The following is a 23410-nucleotide window of genomic DNA, read 5'->3' as shown; positions in this document are numbered from 1 at the left end:
ATGACAGAGAGCCCAACAGAGTATTCTCAGACATTCTCCATATGTCTTCTATCAGCTCTGTACATCAGCTCTGTAACATTCATGAATACACTCAGGGTTTGGTCAGCAGAATCCACGGGCAGAGAAGACTGGTATATGCACAAGACCTAGCATTAGAGAGCCGTTAGGCACTACTGTGATAACACAAGTATTGATAACATTTAATTGGAAGTTAAAATAGTTTTCAGTTTCTTACCTATCCATTGTTTTTGCTTCCACAGGCAGCCAGAAGTATGATGCTGGTAAGTGTACCGTTCCATCTGAAGCACTGGACCTAATTTGGCCTTCAGATGCATCTGACTTCTCCCATGTTTCTGACGGCTGAGTTAGGTTTGTGCTTTTGTTGCTGTTGTGCTGATTGCTGTGCCACATAAAAGTTAGGATAAGTAGATATTTTTACTATTTGTTTCCCTAGATCCTGGCTTTAGCAGCAACAAGACCTGTGTGTACAGCTATGAAGGCTTCATTTTGCATGGGCTGCCAGACAAAGGCTTGACAAGAGCTGGGCTGCGACTCAGCTGCAAGCTAGAGATCAGCACATTGGCAGGCAATAACCACATTCTTAAGGTAAATTATACAGTGTAGAAGACAGTCAAAGCAGACACTCAGATAAGCTACATTAGTTAGTAAATTACATTTTATTTGTCAGTCCAAGCCAGTTTCATGGACTAGATATGCATTAAAAAAATTTAAATCCTCGGACCCACTTTTTGGGTCTGATCTGACCACATACAAAGAACTGTTAAAGCCACTCTAATTTGCTCTTGTGCTTTTGTGTAGCACAGTGGCCATCAGCCGTATTTTGTTTATAGAGACATTTAAGCAGTGTTTTGATAGTACTTCCTAGAATGCTTTTTATGGACATGGATTGAAAATTTGGGAATAGGGAAAGGTATTTCCTTGAACTGCAGATAGGCTATGGTCAGAGTTTACACCCTCTCCAGCGTTCAGGAGGCAATACAGAACTAATGGAGATTATTTAACTAATTTAATTCTCTATCAGAACTTAGGGTGGACAGTAGCTGTGTGTGGAAATTGTGCGTGCACAAGTACAGGTCTAAGAAAAGAAGACAGTTTAGTACAATGATTGGGCAAGCAGCTTTGTGACCTAGGCAGATTGGGCTACTTCATTTACACACCTTCTCTCCATTCTTCCTTTGATATTTTACTCAATAACAATCTCAACAAATGTTTTTTCTCTACTTTTTTCTTAGGTCCGGTCTCCACAGCTGGAGGAATACAATGGAATCTGGCCCAGAGATTCATTCATGCCATCTTCCAAACTGTCACAGATGATTGCTGCATGTTTCACCCAGTTTTTTACATTTGAATACAGTGGGGGACAGGTTGGAAACATTTATGCCCCAGAAGACTGTCCTGTCATATGTGTTAACCTAGTGAGAGGTATTTTGAACATGATGCAAATAACCATCAAAAAGTCACAGAATGTATATGACTTACAAGAGGTTTGTATTTCTGTTGTAACTCTACTGTCTTGGGGAAACATATATTTCTTTTATTATTGTACAAAGATGTGAATGTATACACACTTTCCATGCTGTTTTCCTGCTTGTGTCCTACTCCTGCAGTAATGAAAGTCAGTTTCAGATTAATAATTTAATTATGCTAATGTTTCAATATCTATAGGCTGGGATTGAGGGCATGTGCCATACAAGATATGTCATCCAGGACAACAGGAAGAATAACCAATTTGTTGTGTCCAAAACCAAGGACCTAAGCAACTGCCAGGATAAAGTGATGAAGAACATTGGAATGACTTATGTCCGTCCTTGTCCTACCTGCCCACTGGTATGAATGATGTAAATAAGATGTGGTGTCAAAATTCACCACTAGCATAACTACACAGAACCAAATTGATTTAAATAGAGATGCATTGTCCTCAGGCCAGTGTTGAATTTGACCCATGCATAATGAATCTGAATTAAACTGTTGTCTGTTCTTATTCACTTTGGGAGCTTCTTTGTACTTTTAGAAAGCAGGAAACATTAAAGGAACTGCTGCATTTACCTACAAAATGAAATATGCAGAGGCTGGTCTCCTGATCACACAAGTCATTTCACAGCAAATGTACCAGATCTCTCCATTCAGTGAACCTTCTGGTGTTGCTATTGTGGAAGCAAGGTAAGCCTTAACAGTTCATCTGCAAATAGCTGAATTGACCATAACCAGGAGAGTTCACATGTGATCACCCAGGTTTGTGAATTAAACAAAATGAATTTGTTTTACTGCAACTGAAAGGTGCTCTTGTTAGCTTTCTCACTTTTGGAGGAGTGCTCTGGCCAGTTATGTTTCTACCTATGGAAGAGATTATATCTTGTAATTAATGAAGACCAAGGTGCTATACATTGTCTTCTACTTTTACCTAATTCCCAACCAGGGGATAATATGTATTGTTAATGCTGATTCCATATAGTTTGATGTTTTATAGGTTTAGAAATGTTGTGAAATTTAAATATGAACATTTTACTCTAAAAATATTCATGTTGAATATTTCCTATGAGCTAATATTGTGCACTTGATGCTTTTGTACAAATATTTCAAGATGACTTACAACCTTAAATAGTTTTGTAGTTTCATAGTTGGTAGGGTCGGAAGGGACCTGAGCAGATCATCAAGTCTGACCCCCTGCCATGGCAGGAAAAAGTACTGGGGTCAAACGAAATGAATGGAGGTGGTTAGCCATGTTAGTCTGAAATCAGGCAGAAGTCAGAACAGGGTGGCATCTTAGAGAAAAATTAATTCAAAGAGGCGTAAGATTTTATAGACAACAACCTACTTCATCAGGTACTTTTCATAGCATCTCACATATAACCCTCACTCCCCCTCCCCACAACCAGCTGGGGAAATTTGGGGTGCCCATTATATATGAGGAAAAAGGATCTCCATGGGTCTTGAAATTTGGCAGCTGAGGATGGCCAAGGGTGGAGCAAAGGCAGCTTTAATTACCATGGCTCTGGGAGCCACAGCAATTAACACTGCCACGGTCTACCCTTCTACACCCCTTTGCTGCCAGATTTCAAGACCTGTGAGGAAAGTCTCTCTCCAGTTGCACTCCAGATCAGGCTGACTTGGGGGGCTGGTCCACAGTCAGGGCACCATGTCCAACCTAGCACACCATGCTGGACCTAGCATGTCAGGTCCAACCCTGTGTGCTGGCTCCTGGAGCCACATGAAGGGTAGGATTCAGCACACCAAGTTTGGGACAACATGTCTTACAGTTCGAGAGCCATTTTGTGGTCCCAGATAGCACATGGATTTGGAGCCAGTGTGTGGGGTTGGATCAGCCACATGGCCCCCATGCTAGTAAGTTGGATTGGGCCCTGCTGCACAGTCCCAGTGTTGGCATGCCAGATCAGGCCAGTGCATGGGGTTGGTCTATGCCCAAGGTACTAGGTTCAACCCAGCACACAGACCCAGATGCATCATTCCAGGTTCAACCCTGTGTGCTTGCTCCAAAGCCACATGCTGGGTTGGACTTGGCACACCAAGACCAGGGCTTAATGCCAGGTCGGACTCTGCTGTGCAGCCACAATGCTGATGTGCCAGACTGGGCCCTGGGGCATGGCTTTACTCCCTCAGCCCCAACACATGGCCCCAAACCACAGAGACCCCAGACTTCAGGTACTTACCTGTACTCCAAGGTAAGATCTTTTTTCCTTCTTGGGGCCATCCAAAAATAGGGTACATGTTATATTTAAGTCAAGTTATATGTGAGAAAATACAGTAGGTTGTTGCTTAAGGGTAGAACCAGACATCACCTGATATTGCATTTATGCCTCCATAAAAATTATTATGGCAACACAAATGGTGAGCAAATAGATGTCCCTACCCTTTGTTGCACTGCATTAATGGTACAACAAAAGATACTGCTAAACAGTTTCACTTTATTGTGGAAAATGTCTGTTTGCTCTACGGCAGGAGAGTGTGGACAGTCACACTTTGTGTGCCCCAGGTAGGTGCTTCTGGGGAGTCTAGGACCCAATCCTGTGCACCTCTGGAATTCCTGTGGCAGGGCTGGGCTCCTCAAGCCCCTGGGCCACCTGCCTGGCTTTCCCCACTTACAGAAATGCCCCCCGAGGGAATCTTGGGTACCTCTCTATAAGTGGGGAAACTCAGGGTTCCTCGCTTATGAAAACCTTCTCCAGGATCTCCATAGGCATGTCTTCATAGGAGGGGAAAGCCTGTGTGGTCATTAAATTAAGATTCCCATAATATCACTGGCTTATGTAAATGACCAGTGTAGAGTGATTTGTGAGTATTCAAAAGAAACATTCACTAACCATCTTTAATATGCCTTACATTAACATCTCACAGAATGAAGCAGCCTAGTGAAACATTTAATAGACTCTCAGTCTTTTTCCTGCAGACAAGAATTTACCTTGATTGAGATGCGGATCAACCAAGCGAGCACATCAGAAATTCAGCTGGAAAACCATGGAAATCTTTTTTACCGTTTTGCAAAAGAGCTACTCCAAATGCCAATTCACCTCATAAAGATTAAAAATCCACAGTTACAGGTATAAAAAAGCTTAATTTTTTTAGGCTCTTTCAAACATTAAAAAAAGACTTTAGAAATCCCTCTGCTTTCTCTTTTTTGTAATAGATAGCAGAAACACTACAACAATTAATTCAGTATATTCAACAAGGATTGAACAGAGAAGCTTCAGCCAAATATTTAGAACTTATTCAGCTTTTTCGTGTAGCAACCCCTGAAAACATTGAGTTTCTTTGGAATCGATTTGCATCTAAACCTCAATACAAGTAATTGAACTATGTTACTCTCAACCAATATTTCTGATCAAATAAATATTGAAAACGAAGGTAATGGATGTCTTTTCTTGTTTACAGGCATTGGTTCTGGAGTGCAATTTGTGTAGCAGGAACAACTGATACATTCAATTTCCTTAAGCAAAAAATGTATAATGAGGAAGTTAATTACCTGGAATCAGTTCTGATTCTCACCTTCTCATTCCATTTAACTGAGATAGATAATATCACGTTAAAAGCAGCAGCAGTGAGTACATTACACAGTAATATTCCTCATTTTGTAATTATTTTACTTAGAAGCCTCTAGACTACTTTTATTTGTGAACATACATAATTATAAATGGGCATTATGTATTCCTTCCTGAAGTGATGCTTTTCCTCCTTAAAGAGTTGGGTAAAAAGGAAAATGTTGAATTTTTGATGAAAAATTCCAACAGCTTTGGTATGTGTTTATAGACTGTCAAAAAACAAACAACCTCCCTCCACTCCCCAGTAAAAACCCACAAGGAGGCCTCCAACATTTTCATCAATTTATTCTTCCAGAAGATAAATTTGAAGAATTAAGACCAACTCCAATATAGATTATAAAGATTAAAGTTCTAGTTGATAATTCTGCACACTGGTTTTATGTCTGAAACTATTGAAAATAGAGGGGAAAATCCAAGCTAGCTTTGTTTAAACTGTTATCAAAGGCAAGGTAAATGTTCAATTAAATACTAGATCTCATGATGCCAATGTTAAGGTATGTTGCTTTTTACTTGTACAGGGACTACTGACCTTGCCTCAGTTTCAGAGCACTCCCTTGCTCCGCAAACTTACTTATCTGGCATATGGTTCCCTGGCAAACAGATACTGTTCTGTGTCTTCATCGTGCCCCATTGAAATTCTTCAGGTGAGTGATTTTCATTTCTTTTTCTAGAATGTGCAGGAATTAAAAATAAACACGCAAACAGAATTCCCTCTGTTATTCCCACAAGATTATGCATAAATCAAATAAACATATGTTTACGTGTCAAGATTTGTAGTTGTGATCAGTTGCAAACACAAAATTAGAAGCTGAGTTAAGGACCTTGACAGTTCTATTCTTTTACAGATCAGAAGTGTGAGAACAAGTGGTAAGAATACCTAGGGAGAACAGAATCTGTAAAGGAATTGAAATTAAACCTGCATGTGGCAAACTGTAGGATTAGAATGTGAGTTCTGTGATACATGATCTTTAGTGTTGTTCCTAGAAGTCCCTTTACTCCTCCACACTAGTATAAATTAAGCTGTACACATTTCACAAATCCTGGTTTCCAAAATTATTATGAATTATAAAAAAAACTTCATGTCTGCACATTCCTACCAAGTTCTTTTTGGTCTTTGCCCTCTGACGAAAGAGACCTGATCTTTTGACCATAAATTGCAGAGGCTATTTGACTTTAGAACGGGGGTGGGCAATTATTTCGGATGGAGGGTCACTTACCCAGTTTTGGCAAGCTGTTGAGGGCTGCATGGGTAGCCCTGCCCCTTGACAGGTGCCCTGCACCCTGGTCACCATCTTGGGACCAATGTCCCAATGTCTTGGGACCAATGTCCCCAGGGCCAGCACCAGTGGGGCCCAGAGTGGGGTGCAGGCTGGCAAGGGTCTGTGGAGCCAGGCTGGGCTGCACCAGCAGGGAGAGGGGGGAGCTGGCCTGGATCCATAGAGCCCTTGCTGGCTGGGACCCTGTACTCCTGCTGCCCTGCTCTGGGCTCCGCCAGCGCTGGCCCCGGAACACCAGTGTGGGCCCCACACTCCTGCTCACTCCCAGTGCCTCCCAGCCCCATGGTACAGATGGGGGGCAGTGCACAGCCCTGACCCCATGCTCACTGGCAGGGAAGGAGCTGGTGCGGAGCATGGGGAAAAGTGGCCCCTCCCCCACCCCGTGTCCGGCACTCTCTGCTGCAGCCGCTTGCAGCCCATGCAGGACTGTCCTGAGCAGGCACAGGCAGTCCCACACGGGCTGCGAGCGGCTGCAATGCAGGGCGCTGGCCATGGGGCAGGCAAGGAGCCACTTTTCTCCACGCTCAGCACCATCTTGTAACCCGCCCCTGCTGCCAGCCTGGGCCCCACACTGGCTCTGGGCTTGGCTGTTGGGGCTGCACCACGGAGGCAGCAACTGCAGACCCCTGCTTGCCGTGCCAGGCAGTGTTTGCCACTGCCGCCTCTGAGCTGCCCATTGCATGAGCTCTGGGTGAGCAGCAGCAGCAAACACTGCCCGGTGAGGCTGCAGCTGATTCCATCATGCGTAGCCCCGATGGGCAAGCCCAGAGCCAGCGCAGGGCCCAGGCTCTCAGCAGGGGCAGGTTACAAGCTGCTCAGGACATCCCCACATGGGCTGCAAGCGGCTGTAGCAGGGAGGTCACGACGGGGCAGGCAAGGGGCTGTTTTTCCCTGGGCTCCTTCCCTGCCCAGGGTCCTCTCCCGCCCTCCCCCCCCACCCCCTACCTGAGGTTCCTGTGCTGGAGAAGCCATGTGGTCCCAGGCCAGAAGCCCCTGCTGGGGCTTCTGGGTGAGGGGGCGGGGCCAGGTGCACCCTGCTGTTGCAGGAGCCCGCTAGGCTTCCCCTGGGTCCTGCTGCCCCTGGTTTCTGTCATTTTTGACAGGAACCAAGGACAGATCAATATTCATTTTCTAAATTTTTTAGGGGCCTCACAGGCCGGATAGAATGGCCTCATGGGCCAGATGTAGCCTGCAGGCCGTATTTTGCCCACCCCTGCTTTAGAATATAGGTTGAATACAATATAGGAACTGGCACAAAATGGTAAACAAAACAAAGCCATTACAAAAAATAATCTGTCATTGTCATAGTAGCAAATCCAGTGGGTTAAGTCCCACTGGAAAGCATTCAGCAACCCTGTTGGAATGGAGTGAGACACAATCTGTCATGCTGGTTGGACTCTGATGGGGACCTGCACGGGAGTCCTGTCAGTCTCAAACTTGCCACAGAGAAAGGCACCCTCTTTTGGAATCTTCTCAGGGCTCAGGTCCAATTATAGTTCAAAATGATTCAAATATTCTAAGCCAGTGAGTTCTGTTTGCTCTTCTTATGGTTGAGACTTCAATAATGAGGAATTGGGAGGAAAAGTTTGAAAGGTTCAACTTCAAGAAGAGAGCAAAGTCTTGCGGCAAAGGTTGTTTTTATTCACTATAGGTAAGAAAAGCAATATGTGGACTAGGGTATGCATTTGAAATAACAGAGCTATGAACTCTACTTTGTTTTTAGCCTCTGCATGACCTTGCAGCTGAAGCGGCCATCACTGGCCAGGAAGAAGACATGGCCTTGGCTTTGAAAGCTATTGGCAATGCAGGAGAACCAGCCAGCATCAAACGCATCCTGAAATTCCTGCCAACATTTTCACCTGGTGCAGCTGCCTTTCCCAGCAGAATTCATGTTGATGCTGTGTTGTCCTTGAGGAAAATAGCCAGGAAAAATGCTGCAAAAGTAACTGAAATGATTATTTATTATTTAAACAAAGACTTCAGAATTTCACTTAAAAAGTAATAGAGCATAGGGCCTTCTTCTCCTTAGATTTCTAGATGAGCATTATAAGCTGCATAAGAAAAATAATCCTGGGTCATGTAATGTCATAGTAATGACCTTTTATTAATGTCAACAATCCAGGATATGATACATACCCTCTCTGCTTTTATCCCATACATATGACAGCTGTAACAGAGTTATTCAATGCACAAGTCCCACAGGTAACAAGCAATGAGAGGTGGGTGGGGAAACACAAATTACTGTTCTTTCCCCAATCACATGCAAAAAATTCCTGACTTCAGTGGGAATTTGGCTAGCCTGAAGGTCATAAGACCAGCCCCACTAATAACAACAGTTTATTTCACAGCTGTTTATTATGCTTCAGCAATGCTTTTTATCGTTGTGTACCAGCTCCTGCACCGAAAATAAATTCACCCCTTATTCTCAATCCGTGTGTGTGTGTGTGTGTGTGTGTGTGTGTGTGTGTGTCTGTGAGAGAGAAAGAGAGAGAGAAAAAAACTTATCACTGAAAATTACATGGGTTGTGTAGGGAGAATTCACCCCTCAGAGTTACAAGACACTCATAGAAATGTGTTTTCTTCCTTCAGGTACGTGAAATCCTTCTCCAGATCTTTGTGGACCGTTCACTGTCTCCTAATGTCCGAATGGTGGCTTGTGTTATCATCTTTGAAACAAAGCCTGCCCTTCCTTTGGTAACAGTTATGGCCAATTCTCTCCTGAAAGAGAGCAGTTTACAGGTGGCCAGTTTCACATATTCCCACATGAAGGTTTTGGCACAAGGCAGGATCCCACAGCTCTATAATCTGTAAGCAGAGAGAGAAGTAAAACTTTCATTTTTAAGAGGTGATTTCTATGACAGTTTTCTACTAATGTAGTTACTAGGGCTTAATCCATTGTTATCTGTTTTACTTAGATCTTCTGCTTGCAACATTGCCATTAAACTATTGGACCCCAAACTTGACAGGCTGAGCTATCGTTATAGCAAAGTTATTCATGCTGGTGGTTATTACTGTGAGTAAAACTTACCAAATACACTGTTCAACTACTTTGTTTGACTTCAGGTTTTTGGAAAATTCCATAGAAAAGCCATGCAGTGCCACAAATTTCACTTTGCAGACAAGGTTCTTTGGGTAAATGTGATATCTTTTATTAGACCAACTAAATCAGGGGTGGGCAAATATTTCAGGTGGAAGGCCGCTTAATAAGTTTTGGTGAGCTGCCGAGGGCCGCATGGATAGTTCCGCCCCTTGCCAGGTGCTCTGCCCCCTGGCTGTCCTCTTGGGATCAGAAGTTCCACCCCTGACCTGCCACCAGAAGTCCCTCCACTTGCCCCCAGAAATACTCCTTTTGGGAGGGGGGAGTTGCCATCTTAGAACCAGAAAAGCAAATCATACACTAAAAGTCAAACACCTACTATAACATATTTCAATTTTATTACAAAAAATATTTTTGTCATGATTTGTGTTTGTATAGCATATATATATATAGAGATGATTGCATAATAACTCACAAATTCTTAGTTTTTTTATATTGTGTTGGGGTGTGTGGTGTTGTGTGTGTGTGGTGGGGGTGTATGGTGTGTGTGTGTGTGGTGGGGGTTTATGATGGTGTGTGTGTGGTGGGGTGTGGGAAGTTTGTGAGGGGGTGTGGCTGTGTATGGAGGTGCATAGTGTATGTTGGGAGGTTGTGTGGTGTTTGTGGGGTGTGGGTGTGTGGCTCTGGAACACACTGTCCTCTCTTGCAGTCAATGCAAGCAACACTGGGGGGCGGAGGTGCGTGTATCTGTGTGTGTGTGTGTGTGTGTGTGTGTGTGTGTGTGTGTGTGGCTTGTGGGTGTGAGGGAGGGGTGTGGGGACTCCTCCTACATTCACCCCATGGTGGGCCGTTTGTTTCCCCGGCACTCCCTGCACTCATGGAGCACAGGAGAGAAGCCCCAGGCACTGGAGCTGGATGCTTTCCCAGCCCCAGCCTGCTCCAGTGCCCCAGGAGTGCAGGGAGTGTGGGGGGAACATACAGCCCAGTAGGGCTGCACTTTTTGCTCCCCTCACACCCACACGCTGCCCAGCCAAGCTCTGCACTACTGCTGCTGCCCCCTGGGCGTGGGCTCCGCATTGCTTCCAGCCCCAGCCCTTCGCTGTATTTTGCCTGCCCCTGAACTAAATAGTTGGAAAAATTGTTCTTTGCAAGCTTTCAGGCACAAACACCTTTCTCCAGGCATAGGGAGAGTCTTCTGGTATTTGTGCCTGAAAGCTTGCAAAAAACAATTTTTCCAACTATTTAGTTGGTCTAATAAAAGATGTCACATTTACCCAAAGAACCTTGTCTGCCTATGTCCTTAGGCCAATACTGCTACAGCCAACAACCCTGAAGCATGGGACCAATTTCACCTGGATTTTGTTCACACTTGAATTGGGGGAAGGGGGGAAAAAGAACTTGGACCTCCTAAGGAGCTGATATCCCTAGCTCTGGGATGAGTTCTGTATATTTCCGGACATCTGCTGTGGGCTGAGGTATTTGTGTAGAGACCCAGTATTCCTCTGACCTCTCACCCTGGCTAGATCATGGTTGCGTTGCCTATGGAGTCACGCTTCTCTTGGTGGGACTTTCCATAGACAGAGTTGGCAATGTATGAAAATAAATGGTGAGTCATTTACATGATTCATCACAGCATGCAAATATATCCTCATGGATTCAAAATATTGTTGGATACTACAATGCAAACTAAACCTTTACTGCATTTTTAATTCTGTTATAGCGCAATACAGGGCTGGTGCAATTGGAAGGGTGTATCTAATGAACAGTCCAAGCTCTCTGTTCCCATCTGATATAATTATGAAACTGAGAGGGTACTATGCAAATTCTGCAATGGATATTGTAGAGGTAAATATGACATAAAATCAACAGTCAGAGCTATAGAAACATAACTCACTTCAATCTTTGGGATTTAATGCTAGCACTTAACCCTAGCCCTGGCTGGGAGAAGAGGCAGAGGTGAAAGTTTGGGGATGGTTATTATTTCACTTGTCTTTGGCCTTTACAGCCTTCATGGCCTATAGACTCTGACAAAAAGTGATATGAAGGTATTTCATGTAGAATAAAATGTAACCAAAGAAAAAAAATGTTAATTGAAGATCTCTCCCCATCTCTGATCTGGAAATGCATAATATGTAGGGTGGAGTTTTAAAGTTTTGGGGAGTCTGTTGTTTTTTATCTCATGGATTGTTTGTTTTGGATTTTAAGCTGCCCTGAACCTTTCTCGATAGGGTGGGATACATTTCTAAACAATAATAATAGTGCATGTCTGCATTGCTGCTCTAACTCCAGCAAGTCTAGGCATTTAAATTAGCTAGTTCAGGTACAGGAGCTGCAGTAGAGTGGAGCTCAGAGCAGGCAAGCCACTCAGCTTCCCAGGCACATTTTGCAGCTGACATTGAGTTCCACGCTGCTGTGACTATACTGCTAGGAGGACCTGAGCAAGCTAACTTAAAACTAGCCAGCTGTTATCTTTGCAAGCATGACTGCAGTGTAGACATACCCTTTTTTAAAGGTCACCTTAAGCATTTACCTATATTCTTTAAAATAAGTGTATTACTAGATACATGAAATTCCTTTGCTTTCTATAGATCACTGTGTTGGATTCATTCCTGTCTAATTCTGTTTGTTTCATGTAGGTGGCTCTCCAGTCACAAGGCCTAACTGATATTATCAGGGAGCACAGCATTCCCTTTGAAAAATATGCCACACACACGTATCTGAAGGAGTCTGGGAAAAGTGTAAGTGTGCTTATTCTTTTCCTCAGTTTGAAATATGTTACACACAGCACCTACAGCCTTACACAGACAAAATTCCTGTTGTAGCGTCACTGAAATGGGAACTCATATGTAGTCACATCCTCAAGGTTGGATCCAGATTTGTTCATACAATACAGTGTATTAAGCAGCCTTTTTTCCTAGCTTCCAGGATGGAAGGAATTGCCTCCTGAAAACCCAGTGGTATCAGCCTATTTAAAAATATTTGGCTATGAGATTGTATATGGTGATGTGGACACAAAGTTCATCCAACAGACTCTGAAGGTATTGATTTTCCCTTATTTATCTATTTTGGCAGCTGCTCCAGAATTTCATTTCCATTTCCCTCCATGTACCCACCTGGACCTTTGTTCCTTTATAGACTCTGATTAACCCATCAGACAGGCATGAATTGTTGAAGAAAATGATTAATCAAATCCAAAGGGGTATTGGAGGACAATGGGCACTGCCAGTACCGACAGCAGAACTTCGTTATATTGTGCCTACCTGTGCTGGCCTGCCCTTGGAATATAGTTTATACAGCACTGGCCTGGTACATGCTACAGCTGATGGTGAGTTTTGAAAGCTGTTGTTTAATGTTTTCACCCAAACCTGGCTAGGAATTCCTAAAGTCAAATCCCCATTCTAAAATTAGATACCACTGCAGTTTTGGCAAGTTATCCAGCTTACCTGTCTCAGGTTCACTCTACGATATGATAATAATATTTAACAGCATCAAAGAATTAATTAGCTGGGGACAAATCCTGTCCTGCATATATCTGTGTAATTCAGTTTCAAGAACAGTAAATTTGTCCCTTACTAATAGTACAATTCTTTTTCTGCTTTTTTGTAGTTGATGTAAAGATGTCCCCTCCTTTATCTAGCAATTTTAACCCTTCACAGTTATTTGAAGCCAATATTCAACTTCAAACTAACATCAATCCAAGGTAAAAATAACTGCTATACTTATATACATTGAGAGAGAAATATTTTACTGGGATTATGTTTTGTGGACCTGTCTATAAGGTGCATCTCTACCTCACCACCTTTGTGGACCTGCACCACCGATGAACTTTATCATTGCAAATCCAGCTGCAGAGACTCACACAGAACATCCATAAAATAGTTATAGAGTAGCATTTCCATACCCCAAAATGATATTTTAAGGGTGTTACCTCAGAAACTTGTAAGGCTAGCAGTGTGTGCTGAATCCACACTCAGAAGCTGGGATTCTCTTATTTCCAGTTAAACTTCTGTTTTGTCCCTGAAGTGCATCAGATACTGCACATTAAAGTCATGTCATTGTTGTACATAAATATTTTTAGTGGTACAGAACTGAATCTGGTCATAATGGGTCTTGGGCCAAGGTCACTTTGGAAGGAAGAAAGAAGATTTTTTTTTCCAGACCAGGCTAAATTTATTTTTATTTTTTAACAAAATTGGCAGCTTTTTGAAGCTGTTCCAGTAGTTTTCAGCCCTGGGATGATGGATCTGTGATGCAGAGGGCTAGTGAGGAGCTCAAAGGTCTGTGTTAAATTTATTTATCACATGACCCTCCAGTATATCTATGGCTCTACAACTTGTCACATGAATCTAACATCCCTAGAGATGGTATATCTCTTTATCCATGCATAGATGGCTAGATCAATATTGCTTGTCAAAGCTGTTGACCCTCAGATATATTCCAAGAATCACAAAGGTTTGAAGAGCCAGTCACACCAAAATTAAATCATCACAAACATAATGTAGATATATTTTAATAGCAAATTTAATGGAATACAGTTAAGATATAAATGACCAACCAGCACAGACAATGCAAATCAAGCATATATATAGTATGTATTTATCTAAAGAAATAAGTAACATTTGAGTAAATTTAAAATTAATGTCTCTAACTCCTAAGTCTTAAAAAAACAAACAACAACCTTCTAACAGGTGGTCAGCATGTTTGGGGGAAAAGACTTTTCATCTAGGTTTCAAATTCAGTTTTAAAAGAGTGCTTGCCTTAGCTCATCTGTAGATAGGCTATTCAGCAAGAATCATAGTTCAAGGCTAAAGACAAACATTCTGAGATGAACCCAGATTTTTATACTCTGTTGCCTGGCTCAGTATAAAAAAATGTACTAAATTAGGTTAAAAAATACAAGCATTACTAATAGGTTTTACTCTAATTCATATGCGTATGTTTATTTTTATTCCATATCTGAGCTATGTTTAGTCTAAAATTAGCTTGTCCAGCATCAAACCACTAATTGTACTCAAGGTGCCTATTAGCCTTTTTTTTTTAATCTTTCTTGAATTTTCTAAAACAATTCACACCTTGTGACATCCTCTGGTTTGATTATCTCCTTTGCCTCTTCTTTTCTTAGCTAAACTTTGGTCAAGCAAATGCTCTACCATAACACCATTAAACTGCTGAGAGCCTGCTATAATCTACAAAGCAAAAGCAAACTCTGATCTCTGGGACCATCTTTTATGTAAAGGGAATTCTGCATTTCAAAGTGTGATTGCTGGCTAGATATATGTTCATTTATATAACCATGCATGTTTGTGTTTCCACTCTCAGAGTATATACACACACTATGGCAGTGATGGGCATCAATACACAATACTTTCAGAGCGGGCTTGAATTTCATGCTGAGTTCCTTGCCAATGTCCCACTGAAATTTGATGCCAGATTAAACTTGAAAAGTAAACATTTTAAGCTTGAAACCAATCCATGTCACCAGGAGATGGAGCTAGTTAGCGCAAGGTACAGCAGTTATATTTTGTGTTTCCTTTGAACACTTCTGTACTAATGACTGTGAATTTCCTATTATAAAATGAAAAATATACAGCTGTTTTCAAAGACTTTGCTGAATTATGACCATTACATAAAGCTTAATATTTTTTTTTGTGAATAAGAAAGTTGAGAAGAAGGTTCACAGTTGAAACCACAGACTGAAAATGACCTGCTGCTAAGTCTGGAGTCAACAGTGAAGGATTATCCCCTCAGTACATATCAGTTTATCTCAGGAGTTTTGGTGGGGCCTAGGGAAAAGAGGTGACCTCTAAAATAGCCAGATTCCAACCACATAAGGCAGTACTGAGGATAACTAACACTTTATATTTAACTAGAAGTAGATAGGAAACCTGGATAACTAACACCTTATATTTAACTAGAAGTAGATAGGAAACCCATGCAGCCCATAGAACAAAAGGTGTTACGTGCGTTTCACTTAGCAAGTAAACTTCTGAATAGAGTTCAAGGGCAGCTCCAAATATTATTCTTTGTGCTTACACAGTCTGGCTGTGGCAAGGGCCCCAAAGAGGGAAGGGAAGGTTACCCCAGCCTTTCACAGAGAAATAAAGCATCTCCCATGTGAAAACCAGGAGATTGAGCTAGTTAGCGCAGTTATATTTTGTTTGTTTCCTTTGAACGCTTCTGTACTAGTGATTGTGAATTTCCTATTATAAAATTAAAAAATACAGCTGTTTCCAAAGACTTTGCTGAATTATGACCATTGCATAAAGCTTAATATTTTTTTTGTGCACCATACTTAGTATGGATTTTTTATAGCAAATTCTACTGGTGAGTTTTGTTTCTCCATCATTTAATGGCCAGGATCCTGAGGTCCATACTAAGATAGTGAGTTCAATGAGTGATTTACTTGTGTTAGGGATGAAAGAGGTGGTCCAATGTATTTTGGGTGGCTGACTGCAAAGTAACTCATGGAGTATTTGTCATTGTTGCATAATTCTTGATCAACAACGTGTCCTAAGCTGTACTTAGCAGGGAAATGAAATTCTGCTGTGATGGACCATTGGAGAGAAGAAGTTCCACAGTTGAAACCATAGACTGAAAATGACCTGCCACTAATTCTGGAGTCAACAATGAAGGGTTATCCTCAATATATATCAGTTTATCTTAGGAGTTTTGGTGGGGCCTAGGGAAAAGAGGTGACCTCTAGAATAGCCAGATCCCAAACACATAAGGCAGTACTGAGGATAACTAACACTTTATATTTAACTAGAAGTACATAGGAAACCTGGATAACTAACACCTTATATTTAACTAGAAGTAGATAGGAAACCCATGCAGCCCATAGAACAAAAGGTGTTACGTGCGTTTCACTTAGCAAGTACACTTCTGAATAGAGTTCAAGGGCAGCTCCAAATATAATTCATTGTGCGTACACAGTCTGGATGTGGCAAGGGCCCCAAAGAGGAGGCAAGGTTACCCCAGCCTTCCACAAAGAAGTAAAGCATCCCCCATGTGGAAACCTGACAGTAGAAGGGAGTCCCCATATGGCCTAAGATCTTGAACGTCTTTTGAAAAGGACAGAGGGACTCCACCAACAGACAAACCAGCAGTATCCTTTTATTTCCTCAATTACTTTCTTCTTCCAACCAGCATGACCTATATCACTTTGGAACTAAACACAGCAAGAGTGAGCAAAACCAGAATAAAGTAGTTGAGTGGTTATGCCATTTATAAATCATATATCACATCTGTTCTTGCAGGACTAAAGTTTATGCTATTTCAAGAAACATCCAAGAAGTAGATTCACCTAAGATATCTTCTGTTCTACCAGAGAAAACTGGGCCAGATATCTCAGAGCAGCACTTCAAGTCAGCAGAAAGTGTATCAAGAGACACTGCTGCGAAGGTAAATAACACTTCTCGGTTTTTACTTTGTGGGCACATCTACACGTGCAATTAATGTGAAGCAATAAATTCCAGGGCTTAGTGTTCTGGAGTTTATTGCTCCCAGGCATGCTGTCTGAATGTGTACCTGGGACCCCAGCACATTGAGCTGGGTCAGAGCATCTCTGGCTAGTAGGGGAACCCAGGAGTCAACCTGCAAGCTGGGGGATGCTCCCCCCCAGCTCAACGTGCTGCGGAGGGGCTGGCTGGGGCATGAGGATACTTCAGTGTAAGGCTAGCTGACAGGCATCTCTGCACTAAAGTACCCTCATGTCCCAGCCAGCTGGGGCAGTGTCTAAATAATACTTGTATTTACAAGTACTATCTTGTTTCAGAGTTAGTTTACTCCAGCCTATTAAGGGCACATGTGTAGACGTGTGACATTTACTGTAGAGCTAATTAGTCTACTCCGCCACTAAATGTCTCATGTAGATGCGCCCTGTATGTGCTAGATAGATAAGAACCTGATTTTCCGAAGTGCTGAATATCCACAACTGTAACTGAAGTCTGGGGAAGATGTAGATGTTGAATTTAAACAGCTACAGGATAACCTAATTAAATTCTTAGAATCAACTTGCACCTGTTATGAATGCAAGATCTGGCTCTTTCTTTACAGCAGCGGAAAAGCAGTGGCTCCATAGGATAGACAACTCTCTCTTTCTCTTCCCAGTATTCCACAGAGAGGCTTTTCAGAGGTATCAAACATGTGGAAGTAGTGGTTTGCAGGCAGAAGAAGGGAATGTTGAAGATAGGATGCTTATTTTCCTTCCCCAGCCCTGTGGAAATCAATGCATAATACAATATAACCATAGGCTTTTTTCATAGCATGCACTGTATGCTTGGGATTTTCTGTTAAGGTAAAGCTCTGGGTCAGCTGCTGGCTTAGGAGTGAAGACAGTATAAATCTAATGGAAGCAAGAAGGAGTTCTGCTACATCTAAACTGATAGACAGGCATAGATTTCTCCTACACACATAACCCACATCTTTATGAAGACTCCTGTATGATCTGTGACATTTGATGGCATGATCGCTGCCTGTTTTGTGGGTGTGCTATAGGGAGGAGGCAGGGAAATAACCCCTCTTACAGAATAATGTGGGAACTCCAGGAGGGTTTCCTTGAATGTTTTTTCTCTCTGTACTTTCTTACTCAGGCAAAGCCCCCAGTGACCTCAGCATCAGTTGGTACTGAGAAGAGATGTTAGTATTTTACCCATTACTTGCAAAATGCTTTATCTGCCATGTTTCTTTCTAATACAGCAAAGATATGCTTCTGATATAATAGTCAAGAAATACTCCCGTGGTTCTGAAGAGGAGCCTTCCTTCAGTATAGGAAGAAGATATCATACACAAGTCTTTTGTGGCAAATTACCTGCTTTGGATTGCCAAGCCTGTCTTAATATAAAATCACAAGATTCCACTTTCTTAAGAAATACGTATCTGCACAATCTAGTTGGAGAGCGTGAAGTCAAATTAATTTTGAAACCAGGTACAGAACAAAGCATGTGGTTTTTTGTTTATTCTTCTTGATGCAGCTGGATATCCCCTAATGCATGTACTTGGTGCGTAGTCCATACAGATGCTGTTGTTGACAAAATACAGCTAGAGATTCAGGCGGGATCCAGAGCAGCTTCCAAAGTGATCTGGCTGGTAATGCCAAAATCCGAGGAGGAAGATGACTCATCTCTAGATGATGAGGTTCAAGCTAAACTGAAGACATTCCTAAGAATTGAAAATATATTCAAGGTAAGTTAACTTTGGCATGAAATGCAAGATAAATGGGTGAAAAAAATCTCCCATTCAGCCTAATAAATACACAGTCTAAAAGAATGAGATGGAAAGTCTGCTGAAAGTGCTATTTGATTTAGTTGGAACTACAGTATGTTTATTTTCTAATAGTATGTCCTGAAAAGATGATCTCAGATAGTCTGAATTTGTTCAAATAAAACAAAAGGAAAGAAGAGTTAAAAGTTTAATAGAATCCATAACTATTCAGTAAAGGCATAGCTAGATATTTCAGTGCCCTGGGTATAGCAGGGTTGGGGACTTGTGCTGAGCACTAGAAAAAGGGAAGGTTGGGTGGGCAGGGTCATACCTGCCAAGGAATGGGCTCACCATGCTCTGGCTGCTATTGCTCTGGTGCTGGGAACCCTGGGATCTTCCATTTTGGTGCCCCCTCTAAACTGCCACCTGGAGCTGGTGCCCTAGTCACCTGCCCCTAGTTATGCTTCTGCTATGCAGTATTTTCAATAAAATACAATATTTCCATTAAACCTAAGTGCTTTGTTTGAATATTAATCTCCTTTTGCAGCATTTACAACACAGCTACTTGAGTATTTTTCTAGGAATAGAATGCAAAATAGACAAGGAGCTAGACCTACCAAGAGTTCGGGTGTTGAGTGTTGACGTTTAGATTGAAATTATAGACATATTCAGGAACCCAAAACCCTGGAATTGTTACCCAGGCTCCCCTAACAGTGCATGGGGAGAAAGAGATGCCTAGGAATTGGATCCACTAAAAACACTAAGCAAGCTGTCTACCTTATCCCACAGGAAATGCAACTGAGAGGTGAGGGCTTAAACTTAAGTCTCACCTTTACAGGAAAACATGTGCCTAACTGAGGGGCACTGTAAATAAGTTACGGCATGTATGACATTGGTAGAGGTCCAGGCAAATGAACCTCAAATGTTATAATCCATGTTATTTAGGCCACAGAAGTAGAATGAATTGATCAGGGAGCACAGCTTAGATCCAGGTCCGTTGCAAAGCCTGGTACCTCAGTGAGAATAGGAGTTCGTCAGCCTGTTGCTTATGAGAGGCTGTTTGAGTTTGGGGGGCTGTCCGTAAGCCAGAATAAGTTTGTCCTCCATGGCTACCTTGAGACAGTTGTCATTTGCAAGGAGCATGGAGGTCATTAATGATGTGTCTAAGGTTGTTGAGCTCAGTGAAAATAGGAGGATTCTGTTGTCCTTGTCCTAGTGTTGGTATTGTAACAGGTCAGAGTGAGGTCTGAGTCTGGCTTTCTTGATCTGAGTGGCTATACTTTTGGGATTGTATTGTAATTGTAGGAATCCCTGCTCCAGATCCTTAACATGTGCATCCCAGTTGGTAGGGTCAGAGCAGTTTTGGTTGTAACACAGAGCTTGGCTGAAGACAATGGATCTAATGGTGTGCTTAGGATGGAAGCTGTGGCACGAAGGTAGCTGTGGCAGTTGGTGGGTTTCCAATACAATGTGGTGGCAACGTGGCCATTGCAAACCTTCACCATGGTGTCTAGGAAATGAATTGCTCTGTGGAGTATTCCAGACTTAGTTTGATGGACAGTTACTGGACAGGTAGAAACTGTTAAAAGTCCTGGTGAAATTTCTCTAGTGATTCCTGCCCACATGTCTTTGTGATGTCATTGATATGACTTAGGTTTATCAGGGGTGTGAGAGGGCAACTGTGGAGGATTTCAAGGTCCATCATAAATATATTGGTATATTGATGGGCCACGTGTTCCCACAGCAGTGTCATTCATTTGTAGGGATAGGGAGTCTGAAATAGTTGTGAGAGGATAAACTGGGAGAGTGTGGTGGAAATAGAAGCAGTGTCATCATTGGGGATAATGTTCTTTATAGCCTGTAATCTGTTCTCATAGGGGATGTTGGTTGTACAGAGACATGGCATCTATGGTAGCTAATATAGTGTTAACTGGAAACTTGTCAAAGGAGCCCAATTTCTTAAAAAGTTCTGTGGTGTCTTTCAAATAGCTGGCAGCTCCAGTGGCATACAGGAACAGGATAGTCAATGTAGCCAGAAACTTCCTCCATAATGGTGCTAATGCCAGACAAACTGGGATAATCCTAGGTTTCTATGACAAGGAGCCATGCAATGATCAATCTGCCACAGACTGAACCCATACACAACATAAAAAGGACAACTCCTGGAATTTGCCTGAGGGATGTAGCCCCACTCTAGACCTGTATATAACCTCTGTGCCCACTTTGAGATTGTAGTATAGTTTGCCAGGTATGTGGCTCTTGGGTAACCCCTGGACTAAGCTCCTGAAAGGTGGAAGCATACCTGTGCTTCCAGAAGTAGCATCATTAAAAGGTCATTTAATTCCTCCTGGTATTGTGCTATGGGTCCTTGGTCAGGAGGGTCTAAAACTTCATGTTGGAAATTTGTCTCTTGGATTCCTTTATGTATGCTGTTTTGTCTATGGCGATTGTGGTAACCCCTTTTCAACGTGCTGTATAATAATATTAATGTGGGGGGGGGGGCCTTTCACAGAACTGAGGTTGTAATAGAGCATTATTTTTTTGGCAATCTTGGAGCAGGCACAGAGGTTATATACAGGTCTAGAGATGGACACAGGTTATATATACAAGTCCAGAGTGGAACTGCAGCCTTCAGGTGAATTCCAGGAGCTGTCCTTCCTCTTATCTTATGTATGGGTTCTGTCTGTGGCAGGTGGATCACTGCATGGCTCCTTGTCATGGAAATGTTTCCTTAGTCTTAAATACTAGAAGAAAGCCTTAACATCTCTACACACCTATTTCATATTGAGTTATGTAGTATAATAGGGAAGGAAGAAAGACTATGGGAGAGTACAGATACCTTAGCTGGGCTAAGAGTGTGTCAAAGAGTAAGTGTGTAAGTGTGTCAAGTCTGGTATAAGTCTTTAAATTAACATTTGATTGGATTTGCAGGTTAGAAATCGACATAAACATCAACGGCTGAAGAAGCAGTCTGCCAAGAAGGTTAAAATCAACATTGCCGAAATTCACATAGTCCCCACATCTACATCTCCTCCCAGCTTGTCCTCCTCTTCCTCCTCCTCTTCTGTAGGTGACAAACATGGCAATGCTCAAGACAAAATGTGGCAACCTAGAGAAGGGAAAGGAAACAGCAGTAGCAGTAGCAACAGCAGTAGCAGTAGCAGTAGCAGTAGTAGTAGCAGTAGCAGTAGCAGTAGCAGCAGCAGCAGAAGCTGCAGCAGCAGTGAAGAGGATTCTCCTGAACACAAAAAGCAACAAGGAGGAAGTGACGAAGTACTCGGGAGTTGTGGCAGTAGCAGCCAGGACCATGAATACTCCAAGAAGCAGGTAATTTATTCAGACTCCTATTGTAGTAGTACACATCACATTTCTGCTAATGAATGGGTTTCTGTAGTTTGGTATCATAAATCAGGAAGTTATACTTCATTAACAATACAGGGCCAAATGCTACTTTCACAAGGATTCCCTTGACTTGAACAAGAACTATTCCCGTGTAACTGAGGGCAGAATTAGGCCCAGACACTAGAGAGGGCCTAGCACAGTTTATTCTTACTTTCTAGATAATTACATATACGATGGAAGAGAGAAACATAAAAAATATAGATGGTTCTCTGCTATCATTATGATGTAGATTAAATGACATTTAAGTTATTTTTCATTTTTTAAATTCTTACCTTTTTTACCAAGTGTATGTTGTTCAGTACATTTGTATGCAGTATCCAGAAAATGTTCCGTTTGTAATATTTTATTCTGTGTCCTGTTGATTTTCACAGGCATATCCAGAGATTTATCAGTATCGGTTCAGGTCAGCACAGCAAAAACAGGTACATTTTCTGCTTGGTGGATGCAGAGTTAAAATTGGTCTCATTCTCTACAGTAGAAGCAGGATTTGGGCTACAGAGAGGAATACATGAAAAGTACTCCTGGAACAGTTTTCTGTGAAATGTCTTGATACACCAGTAACTGAAGGATGATTTTTTTCAATTTTGCAGTATCCAGGAAGGGAAGGCGAAAGAATCAGAGGTTATAGTAGCTCATCTTCTTTCACCTCTGGTTATTCTGAAAGTAGCGATGATGGTGGCTATGGAGCAGATGCTCAGGTTGGTGTGTTATTCAATAAGCAATACAAGTATATGAAAATCATGTCCATATTACCATGGATTTCCAATTATTCTAAAGTTTTGATTCTAGTAATAGAAAGAGACAGTGATTTATCAGCTCAAATAATACATAAAATATTACAGGTTTCTAAAGATAACTCTCTCTTGCCTATATGAAGGCAGGACAGAGTTGCACTTTTATATGAAGGCAGGACAGAGTTGCACTTTGCAGACCAACTAATTCAGGGATGCATAAGTTCTCATAAGCAACAGCTCACTTTGTCAGATACTGTAAGGTGCAACTCTACCTTGCCTTCATATACCTGCCTCAGACTAACACAGCTAACCACCTGCCAGTGTGAAGGTAGTGTCATTGGGTGGTTACTGAATACCACAATGTTCAAAGACTGACAAATGCTTCATGGTTTAACCATGTGGAATGTTGTCACAAACCAACCCACGGGGGGACCCCCAAGGCCCCCAGTTTTTCCCCAGTATGCTGCCACTTGCCCCAAGAAACCGACTGAGGTTGCCTTGGGATAGCTCCCTATCCCAGCATGCCTCAGCTCCATTGCCCTTATACTGGACCCTGCAGCTGAAATGAGGGAACCTCTGCCAGCTGTAGGTGGCCAACCCACTGGGTTACAAAAGAAATTATAGGTCGCCCTTTCCACAGAAATGGTTGACCTGGAATATCATTTGCCCAGAAGTCACTCATCC

At 42.2% G+C, this 23410-nt stretch overlaps 1 protein-coding gene across 1 annotated transcript in view; it reads left to right on the top strand.

Annotated features, from left to right (window-relative positions):
- Nucleotides 1-459: 459 nt before the first annotated feature.
- LOC102562988 (vitellogenin-2-like) overlaps nucleotides 460-23410 on the top strand; it is a gene marked incomplete at its 5' end in the record, with an annotated part of 34623 nt that continues 11672 nt past the window's right edge. Inside the window, 23 exons of the mRNA XM_019489040.2 lie at nucleotides 460-606; nucleotides 1254-1505; nucleotides 1687-1848; nucleotides 2033-2181; nucleotides 4427-4577; nucleotides 4664-4821; nucleotides 4909-5074; nucleotides 5594-5719; nucleotides 8076-8294; nucleotides 8942-9159; nucleotides 9268-9365; nucleotides 11110-11234; nucleotides 12026-12127; nucleotides 12308-12427; nucleotides 12525-12714; nucleotides 12996-13089; nucleotides 14709-14894; nucleotides 16646-16790; nucleotides 18087-18315; nucleotides 18397-18572; nucleotides 21522-21917; nucleotides 22364-22414; nucleotides 22583-22690. Coding sequence (XP_019344585.2) covers nucleotides 460-606; nucleotides 1254-1505; nucleotides 1687-1848; nucleotides 2033-2181; nucleotides 4427-4577; nucleotides 4664-4821; nucleotides 4909-5074; nucleotides 5594-5719; nucleotides 8076-8294; nucleotides 8942-9159; nucleotides 9268-9365; nucleotides 11110-11234; nucleotides 12026-12127; nucleotides 12308-12427; nucleotides 12525-12714; nucleotides 12996-13089; nucleotides 14709-14894; nucleotides 16646-16790; nucleotides 18087-18315; nucleotides 18397-18572; nucleotides 21522-21917; nucleotides 22364-22414; nucleotides 22583-22690 — 3768 coding nt within the window. The remainder of the gene's footprint in view (nucleotides 607-1253; nucleotides 1506-1686; nucleotides 1849-2032; nucleotides 2182-4426; nucleotides 4578-4663; nucleotides 4822-4908; nucleotides 5075-5593; nucleotides 5720-8075; nucleotides 8295-8941; nucleotides 9160-9267; nucleotides 9366-11109; nucleotides 11235-12025; nucleotides 12128-12307; nucleotides 12428-12524; nucleotides 12715-12995; nucleotides 13090-14708; nucleotides 14895-16645; nucleotides 16791-18086; nucleotides 18316-18396; nucleotides 18573-21521; nucleotides 21918-22363; nucleotides 22415-22582; nucleotides 22691-23410) is intronic.

The sequence above is a fragment of the Alligator mississippiensis genome, chromosome 5 (assembly GCF_030867095.1).
Source record: "Alligator mississippiensis isolate rAllMis1 chromosome 5, rAllMis1, whole genome shotgun sequence".
NCBI lineage: Eukaryota > Metazoa > Chordata > Crocodylia > Alligatoridae > Alligator > Alligator mississippiensis.
The sequence above is the reverse complement of the archived record's forward strand: the minus strand, read 5'-3'. Positions and strand labels throughout refer to the sequence as shown.